The 9,365-nt window shown below is 46.5% G+C and overlaps 1 protein-coding gene across 1 annotated transcript; it reads left to right on the forward strand.

Moving 5' to 3' along the window:
• On the forward strand, positions 1-7,333 carry LOC123071953 (AP-4 complex subunit epsilon). Its single transcript, XM_044495534.1, has 11 exons — positions 1-801; positions 1,387-1,572; positions 1,700-1,915; positions 2,013-2,123; positions 2,545-2,742; positions 2,848-2,979; positions 3,372-3,428; positions 3,509-3,625; positions 4,217-4,294; positions 5,011-5,154; positions 5,854-7,333. The coding sequence occupies exons 1-11, from the start codon at positions 199-201 to the stop codon at positions 6,871-6,873; spliced, it is 2,862 nt and encodes a 953-aa protein (XP_044351469.1). The 5' UTR covers positions 1-198; the 3' UTR covers positions 6,874-7,333.
• Positions 7,334-9,365: the final 2,032 nt, after the last annotated feature.

Here is a 9,365-nt window from a genome sequence, read left to right on the forward strand (position 1 = left end):
AAAGAAGGAGAAGAAAGAAAACTAGGCCGATCCCCACTCTACCCCGAGGAAACCCACCTTCCCCCTACCCGGCCGATCCAGATCTCCACTCCCTCACACCTCCCCCGTCCTCCTCGCCGGACGCCCGTCGCCGGCGGCGACCCCCCATCCTCCGCCCCCCTCCGCGTCTCCCGGCGGGCGGACGCACGCACGCACGCAATGGAGCAGCTCCGGACGATCGGGCGGGAGCTGGCGATGGGGTCGCAGGGCGGGTGGGGGCAGTCGAAGGAGTTCCTGGACCTGGTCAAGTCCATCGGCGAGGCGCGCTCCAAGGCGGAGGAGGACCGCATCATCTCCCGCGAGCTGGAGCACCTCAAGCGCCGCCTCGCCGACCCCGACGTGCCGCGCCGCAAGATGAAGGAGCTCCTCCTCCGCCTCGTCTACGCCGAGATGCTCGGCCACGACGCCTCCTTCGGCCACATCCACGCCGTCAAGATGACCCACGACGAGTCCCTCCCGCTCAAGCGCACCGGCTACCTCGCCGTCGCGCTCTTCATCGACGAGCGCCACGACCTCGTCATCCTCGTCGTCAACACCATCCAGAAGGACCTCAGGTCCGACAACTACCTCGTCGTCTGCGCCGCGCTCACCGCCGCCAGCCGTCTCATCGGGGAGGAGGCCATCCCCGCCGTGCTGCCCCAGGTCGTCGATCTCCTCGCGCACCCCAAGGAGGCCGTCAGGAAGAAGGCCGTCATGGCGCTCCACCGATTCTACCAGCGATCCCCTTCATCCGTTTCCCACCTCGTCTCCAACTTCCGCAAGGTCAGGTCCCCCCAAACATTTTACCTCATGTTCAAATTCCAATTTCTTTCCCCAACTACAATACAAGTACAGTAGAATAATTTGCCCCTCTCATGCCGAAGCTTCTTACTCCTATCTCAGAGGCGCGTGCGCTACTGTTAATTTATCTCGCTCAAAGGCACATGCGCTACTGTTAATCGTGCTAAAGCTTCATGTTTTGTACGTGTTCAATGTATATTTTGAGTTGCAGCAACTAGCTATTGCCTCTAATTGCATTTATTGAGCTTGAGCTGGATGTTAGATGTGAGTTTTGCACACCTGAGGTGTTTACTTGTCTTTCATGTCTCATGTTGCAATTCTGGTGCAAAGATGTGGGTTCACTAAGCCTGAAGACGCACATTTTCTTTATCTGTTCAATGCAATTTACTGTTTATATTTAATGTAGGATAGAGCAACTTTTTAAAACTCAAACCATGACATAGAGGGAGCTCTGATAAGCAACCACAGTGCTTCGTTGGGATTTTTAGGAACTCTTGTAGCAGATGTAAATGCATTAATTATTATTTCTGAAATGGGTTCTGAGCAGTGGTGCTTGTTGTTTTGCAGAGACTCTGTGATAATGATCCTGGGGTGATGGGTGCAACTCTGTGCCCACTCTATGACCTGATCTTGGAAGATCCAAATGCGTACAAGGATTTAGTTGTTAGTTTTGTTAACATCCTCAAACAAGTTGCGGAGAGGAGGCTTCCAACTTCCTACGATTACCATCAAATGCCTGCACCATTTATTCAGGTCTGTGAGCTTTACTTTTAACTTGGTCGATGTGTTCAATGATGCTAGGTTAATAGGTAGGTTCTGATTTGGAGTTCTTTAATTGGCACCATCTTATTTCCTCTGATTTTTCTGTTGCTATTTTCAGATAAAACTACTGAAAATACTTGCTGTGCTGGGCAGCGGCGACAAGTCAGCGAGTGGTCATATGTACACTGTCTTGGGCGACATATTCAGGAAGGGTGACACAGCGAGCAACATTGGGAATGCAATATTGTATGAATGCATATGCTGTGTCTCATGCATTTTCCCAAACTCTAAGATGCTAGACGCTGCTGCTGAAACAACATCGAAATTTTTGAAGGTCTTGACATTTTAGGGAAAAATAAGTGACTTCAATGATGCTGTGGTTGCTACATCACTAAGCTAACATTTTTTGCTTGCACCTATGCTGTTTGCAGAGCGATAGCCATAATCTTAAGTACATGGGAATTGATGCTCTTGGACGACTAATAAAAATAAATCCTGATATTGCAGAACAGCACCAATTGGCTGTTATCGATTGCTTAGAGGTGAGGGATGTGAAAACTTTAACATCTTCAGAATCCATGTTAATCAATAGACAATCTAGTGTGCTCCTGCCATCCATTTCAAATATATTTGTCTTGTGCTGCAATAAAATGAATATAAGATCCTTCATTAAAATCATGCTGCAGCTACTGAACTTAATTTTGTCAGAAATGGTGATATTTGTTGTTCGTTTCCACGCTTCCTTGTATTAACTCTAGGAAAAAGTATTTATAGTGAGCTAAAGCTATGTCAATTTGTTTGATTCATCGTGGTTACCACTCCACCTAGTTTAGTTGCCACTATGTCATATCCATTTCCATAGTTATTATCCGTGACTTTGTTTGATGCATGTAATTGCATCAGCACTTCTGTTGTTCTCATTAGTACTTCCGATTTCTCACCATTGGATGTTCTTATGAATAGGACCCTGATGACACTTTGAAGCGTAAGACTTTTGAGCTTCTTTATAAGATGACAAAATCAACTAATGTTGAAGTGATTGTTGATCGGATGATCGAGTACATGATCAGCATAACTGATCACCACTATAAGGCGGAAATTGCATCACGTTGTGTTGAGCTAGCAGAACAATTTGCGCCCAGCAACCAGTGGTTCATTCAGGTAATCCAGGAGTGTGTGTATTTCTCGTCAAGCACTTGGTGTAATTTTTATGCTGTCGTTGCTTGGTTTTTAGAAGATCCATTAATCCTTTAATTATTTTTCCAGACCATGAACAAAGTCTTTGAGCATGCTGGGGACCTTGTCAACATTAGAGTGGCACACAATTTAATGCGGCTTATCGCTGAAGGATTTGGAGAGGAGGATGAAGGTGCTGATAGTCAATTGAGATCATCAGCTGTATGTACTCTGAACTCTTCCTGTAACCCCTTGCCACTGAGTTTATTAATGCTAAACGTTATACTGCCAGTATGGACTTTTTTTAACTGTGATAATCAGCCAATGAGTTTTATATCTTGAGATGGGAAAAAAATGTTTGCACTGAACTGGCCATGGCCTTTGCTTTTCTAGCTTGATAGTGAGCCCTGGAGAGAAATTGTAATGTTATTTATGCTTCAACTGCTGTTATGTTATTCAGCTTCATATGGTGGGATATGTCAACAAGACTCTAGCAGCCTCCTCAACTGGAAGCATAATTCTTTGTTTTAGGATTTTCTCACTAGATCAGTTATATAAATATAACTCTCCTGTTCTTGAACAGGTTGATTCCTAACTCTCCCATTCTTTAACAGGTCAATTCCTACCTCCGGATTCTTGGGGAGCCAAAGCTTCCATCCTCATTTTTGCAGGTAATTGTGTGTTTTGTATTTCCTTTCTACCCCAAGATGAGTTTTGGGCGGTAATTTATATTGTTTCGTTTTACTTTCAGATCATATGCTGGGTTTTGGGGGAATATGGAACAGCAGATGGGAAGCATCCTGCTTCCTATATTATTGGGAAGTTATGTGATGTTGCAGAGGCCCACCCAACTGATGATACTGTCAGGGTATGCTCTTTTCTGACCAACTTATGTGTAATATTGTGTTGAGGCAATGGTCTGTCATTTTTGTTTTGGGAACATTACACACTTGGAGTTGCTTCAGTCAAGCTGAAATAGTTCCAGATATTTTTGGTTGTATTCTCAATTTACAATTCAGTACAGTTTCTTCAATTTGCAAAGTACTCCCTCTGTAAAGAAATATAAGAGTGTTTAGATCACTATCCATAAAGAAATATAAGAGCGTTTAGATCACTAGAGTAGTGATCTAAACACTCTTATATCATGTTGTACGCATCGGTTAGACAATCAAAATGTTTACAGCATAGCTATTCAATATTACTAATACTATTGACTTCGGTCAATTACCAAGTCAAATATGTACTGCCTTCGAGTTTCACAAGTATGATTGATGCTGCTTCATCCTCATGTTCAAATTCATCTACTAGTCTGGATGACTCAACCACATTTATGGCATGTGTTATACTCAAGCTATTGCTTCTACTCTCGTTGTTGTACAGTTGTACTAGTCTATGTTGTATTGCTTATATACATTTTCTTCTCGTTTTACTTGACATGTGTTTTTTGTGCTACTTCAAGGGTTATGCAGTCTCGGCAATTTTGAAGATTTTTGCATTTGAAATTGCTGTTGGAAGGAAATCTGATATGTTGCCTGAGGTAAATGAAAACATGTGCCTTTTTCTGTGACTCATTTAACATTTCTCATCACTAGGTGTTGGTTTTCAAGCCGAACTATGATTCTTACATGCAGCTTTGTATGTGCACTGAAAGAAATAAGTATTGTTTTCAGAAGTATAACGATGCTGGGTACAATCGAAATTGTGTTGCCTAAAGTTATATTACATTGACATGCATATATGCAAGGTTCATCCTTGGCGCGTTTGCCTTTGTGGGCACGCAGCTGTCATGCTTTTCATTTATTAATATGATGAGGATAGTACACAAGATTCTTGGTGAAATCATTTTGCAGTGCGATGTTTGAGCACAACCAACTAAAGAAACTCAAGTATGGTCAGTTTGTCATCTATGTTGTCATAGTATCATGTCTTTTTTGTGTAACTGTATGGCAACCTTTTCCCTATATTCATTTCATGATGGTAACGGTATGGTTGTAAAGAAGTAAAACCACTGCTTGGTCCGATACATGATTCAACACTGAAAGATGTAAAGGAAAGCATTTCATGTGTGAAGAAAACACTGGAATGCATGTGATGTACTGTCCACCTGGTAGCGAAGGTGCAGTAAAGAAATCGTGAACTCTGGTTCAGACAAAAGTTCTTCAATAAGTTAAAGAACTCCTGTTTGTAGGTTTGGCTCCTTTATCTTCTTTGTATTTCTAATATCTTATAAATCTGTCCTCTTGTTGTTTGCAGTTTCAGTCATTGGTAGATGAATTATCATCTTCACATTCAACAGACTTGCAGCAGCGTGCATATGAGGTACAAGCTTTACTAGGCTTGGACAAACAGGCTGTTGAAAGTGTAATGCCCATAGATGCAAGCTGTGAAGATATTGAGGTAACGTTATGCATTTCTTTACTAAGCCTGGTACTTTGATTGTTTAGTTTATTAGTACGAAATGTGACCTTGATTTAGATTTTTGTGTCCTGTATACTATGTTTTGGGGGGATCTGAAGTTTGGAGGGATTTTACATGTTCTCTACGCTAGCAGGCCTAATTTTTTTAAGCAAATCTTTTTAAAAGGCATGAGAGAATTTATGAGAAATCTATCCTGTTGACTTTGAACTAAAGTTTGATCAATTACATTATCCAATGGTTATCCACTCACATTAATCTCATCTTCGGGAATACAGTAACAGATTCTTTTGCAACTTAATGAAGTAATTTGACAGCTTGCCTAACAGGGAAATATGTAAACATGATTCAACCAGACAATACTACCACAATTCAGTGAAATGCCAAGGGAAGTCTTAGTCAAAAGATGAAGCAAACATATCTAGCATTCAGAGTAAATAAAGCCGCAACAAAATGTTATGAAACCAAATGTGTTATTTTTTTTTACCTAAGGCATCATGGAAACCAGGATATTGGCATGTTCGTGTGAATTTGTTTACTTGTAGCCTCAATGTAAATGCCAGATATGCCAAGTGTTGGCATCTAAAAATACACATTTATTATGATCTGGTTTCTCTACACAATGTTGAAATTATCTAATAATATAAATCTAACACTTAAGAATATTGATTTATGTTGCAGGTCGACAGAAACCTCTCATTTCTGAACAGTTATGTGCAGCAAGCCTTGGAAAATGGTGCGACACCTTACATTCCTGAAAGTGAACGCTCAGGCGTTGTAAGTGTTGGTAACTACAGAGCCCAAGACCAACATGAGACATCTGCCCATGCTCTTAGATTTGAAGCCTATGAGCTACCTAAACCTTCAGTACCTACAGCAACCTCACAAAGTAGTGTTTCCCTGCCAACTACTGACCTTGTTCCAGTTCCAGAACCAAGTCACTATAGGGAAGACCATCATCAGGCAAGGTCCCGTCCATCAGGCAATGCAGTTTCTGGTGAATTTGGTGCCAAACTTCGTCTTGATGGGGTTCAGAAGAAATGGGGAAGGGAATCCTATACCTCTTCTATACCTTCAAGCTCGACCTCTAGCCAACAAGCAGCCAATGGGAGCTCTAACTCGGATGGAGGAGGATTGGTAACTTCACAGTCACGCGAGTCCTCGTATGGTTCCAAGAGTCAGCAGGGAACAGAAGTTTCAGCAGAAAAGCAACGGCTAGCTGCTTCACTTTTTGGTTCCTCAGCTGCTAAACCTAATCGGAAGGGACATACTGGTCGGAAGGCAGCAAAAGAGAGTTCCTCGACTGAGAAAGTAACACCTCAGCCTGCTAAGGAGCAAGTAACCCCTGCTGCCCCACCACCAGATCTGTTGGATCTGGGTGAAGAGCCTGTTTCGTCAAGTGCTCCATCCGCTGACCCCTTCTCGCAGTTAGACGGGCTTCTTGGACCAGCATCAGCCTCTCCCGCGCTTTCTGGAACCTCAGCTCCCAGCGCTTCCAACACACCAGATCTTATGTCCATCTTCTCGGATGATGTACAAACTGGAGGCACTAGTGCGTCCACAGAACCTGCACAAAAAGGAGCGACGACGAAAAAGGGCCATAGCCTTCAAGATGCGCTGCAGAAGGATGCCACCGCGAGGCAGGTTGGCGTGACCCCAACAGGGAACAACCCAAATCTTTTCAAGGACCTTCTAGGCTAGAATATACCGCAGATTTTCAGTGTGCACAAGTTGGGCAAAACGAGTTTGCTCCCAAGATGGTCCTGTTGGTGAAAGGCTACTTGATCAGCACAGGTGCGAGCGGTGTATTTGGATTTGAGTCGCAAGGCACTACCTTTCCCTCCTAGCTGGGAGCGGTTTGCGCGGGTTGATGGGCGGACGTGTTTGCGGGGTGATTTTCCTGTTGCGTTTTTTTCGCATGGCAAAATTTTCTTTGTCGAGACTAGTGTGTACATGTGTTTATTACATGATGTGTAATTTGTACATGATGGTCCAGAAGCGTCGTTTTGTTCAGCTCGGAGGGGAGGGGTCAGTTGATGTTTGATGTTCTTTTACCCATATATTGGACATATACAGTAGCTGGACACTGGAGAACTAGAAATACTGTGTTGTCAATTCCTTCTAGAACCGGACGGAATAAAAGTAAGTTTGCCATTGGCTAGAGACATGTTGTGCCCCCTTGATGTGAACCTTTTCTTTTTCCTTGCTTGGTTTTTTGCATGATAGAGATGAAAGAAGTGGGTGCCTCGCCCCTCCAAACCGAACTAGGATCTCTACTAGCAAGTTTTGCTAATTCATTCATGCGGTAGGTCGCTCAAACGACACACGAGGAAAATCAGCCGTAGGTCAGCAATCATAAAAAGTCGTGGAAGCAAATACCCATAATTAAGATGTACCTCCACTATTCCTTTTTTTTTTGTTGTTGTTGTGTCAAATTACCCCCATATCGTGTGACTTAATTTGAAGTCTGTTGCATTCCATGGCTCGACCATGCAAGCTTCAACCCAGAACGCAGTGCAGTCGGTTCGGCTGTGAAAGCATATATCCTGGCAAAACTCAGCTTGGAGTCATTTGGTTTTCGACTGCTGGGCAGGGCACGGAGCTGGACGTACTGCAGTAGACAGTAATGAGATGCCGCACAGGAAGAAGACGTGCGTATGCGTACACACGCACGCACGCACACGTGAGGCTACCATGATGGCATCTCCGGGGAACTCCTGTAGCATGGCGATGGGTTGGTCCCTCCGTCCGTTACCCGGGCGGCTGCCAGTGCCAGTGCCAGTGCCAGTCTAATTATGTCCACCTGGTCATTCACCAGCGCCAGGAGCAGGAGGTAGCAGGCGGCAGACCACGTGGTGAGAGAGAGGCCCGGTACGTTTGTAGCCTAGCCCCGATCGATCATGGAAGCGACGCCACCAATCACGTACGTAGTACGACGCTATCTTCTTCCATGAGCAATCCATGTGTGTGATATGATCTGTCCAGCCGCGAGCGCGGGGAGGAATCAGTGTCAGTCGATCGGCGGACGGACGGACGGACCAGTGACTGCCTGCGCCGCGGCCCACGCGACACATACGTGACCACCAGGGACGGACACGTCTCAAATCAAATCACCACCATATCATATCCATCCATCCATCATCCATGGTGGTGAGAGCGAGCGACCGGTCACGCCTCCCGAGACGGGCCGATGCGATGCATCATGCCATTACTGCACGCGCGAGGATCCTCTACCGTTCGGCAGCCTGCCATTTTACCACTGACATGTGGGCCTGTGGGAAACCTGGCCCACATGTCAGCGGCCCAACGTCACCTAGCGCACGGCAGAGGAGCCGTGTCCTTACTACACGTACCACCACGCCCTATTGTCAACACTTGTTTGTCTTCAGCTAGGACGTACCGGCGTCCGGCGCACGCCCTGTCCAAGTCCGACGAGCCGACGGGGGCGGATCGGGCAGCGGTGACCGGTCGGCGAGGCCGACGGCAACGGGATGATGATGCCGAGCGAGACGCAGGGGGCCCGGACCAGGTAGGCACGGCACGGGGGCACCACGCGACGCGGCGCCGTCGCTATCGGCCGGGGGCCGGCCATCATCGGCGACATCATCATGATCACTGTCATCAGGGGCCGGCCGGCCGGCATCACTGGCACTGGCAGCGCCGCGGAATCTGCGTAAGCTGCAATCCACATACACTGATACACGGACGGACAGACAGACACATGCGTATCTGGTCCACGTACGTACGGCGGCAGAGACGTACTACGTACCAGCGAACGAGCGCACGCAAAGTCGCAAACCGCCGCTGGGAAGGGACCGTCCACCGACCGGTACAGGAGGAGAGAGCGAGTGGCCCTCGCCTCCCCCTCCCTGAATGCAGCAGCCCCGGCCGGCTCCCTGCTGCCCCCACACACTCTCCCGATCCGGCCCAGACACGCATGGCCACCTGTCGAGCTCCCCTGCGCCGCCGCATCGGATTCGGAGCAGGAGTAGCAAACTGTAAACGTAAACTGTGAGCGTCGAAATGCAATGTGTGCACGGGTATCTGGACGGGATGCAGCGTGCCCCGTTCCCATGCATGCGCCGGTCCCTGCTCCACCGTCCTGCTGAATTGCCGATGATGGGGACGCACGGTTCGCCTGGCAGCTTGGCACGTAGACCGCCTTGCTTGCTTGGTCGCTTGCGTATTAGGAG

The sequence above is a fragment of the Triticum aestivum genome, chromosome 3B (genome assembly GCF_018294505.1).
Source record: "Triticum aestivum cultivar Chinese Spring chromosome 3B, IWGSC CS RefSeq v2.1, whole genome shotgun sequence".
Classification (NCBI taxonomy): Eukaryota; Viridiplantae; Streptophyta; class Magnoliopsida; order Poales; family Poaceae; genus Triticum; species Triticum aestivum.

What these genes read in the sequence shown, in the direction of transcription:
- LOC123071953 (XM_044495534.1), top strand. Translation starts at nt 199, where the DNA reads ATGGAGCAGCTCCGGACGATCGGGCGGGAGCTGGCGATGGGGTCGCAG. An exon ending in CTGTTATCGATTGCTTAGAG is followed by an intron (nt 2,124 to 2,544) that starts GTGAGGGATGTG and finishes TCTTATGAATAG; the next exon opens with GACCCTGATGACACTTTGAA. An exon ending in CAAGCTGTGAAGATATTGAG is followed by an intron (nt 5,155 to 5,853) that starts GTAACGTTATGC and finishes TTTATGTTGCAG; the next exon opens with GTCGACAGAAACCTCTCATT.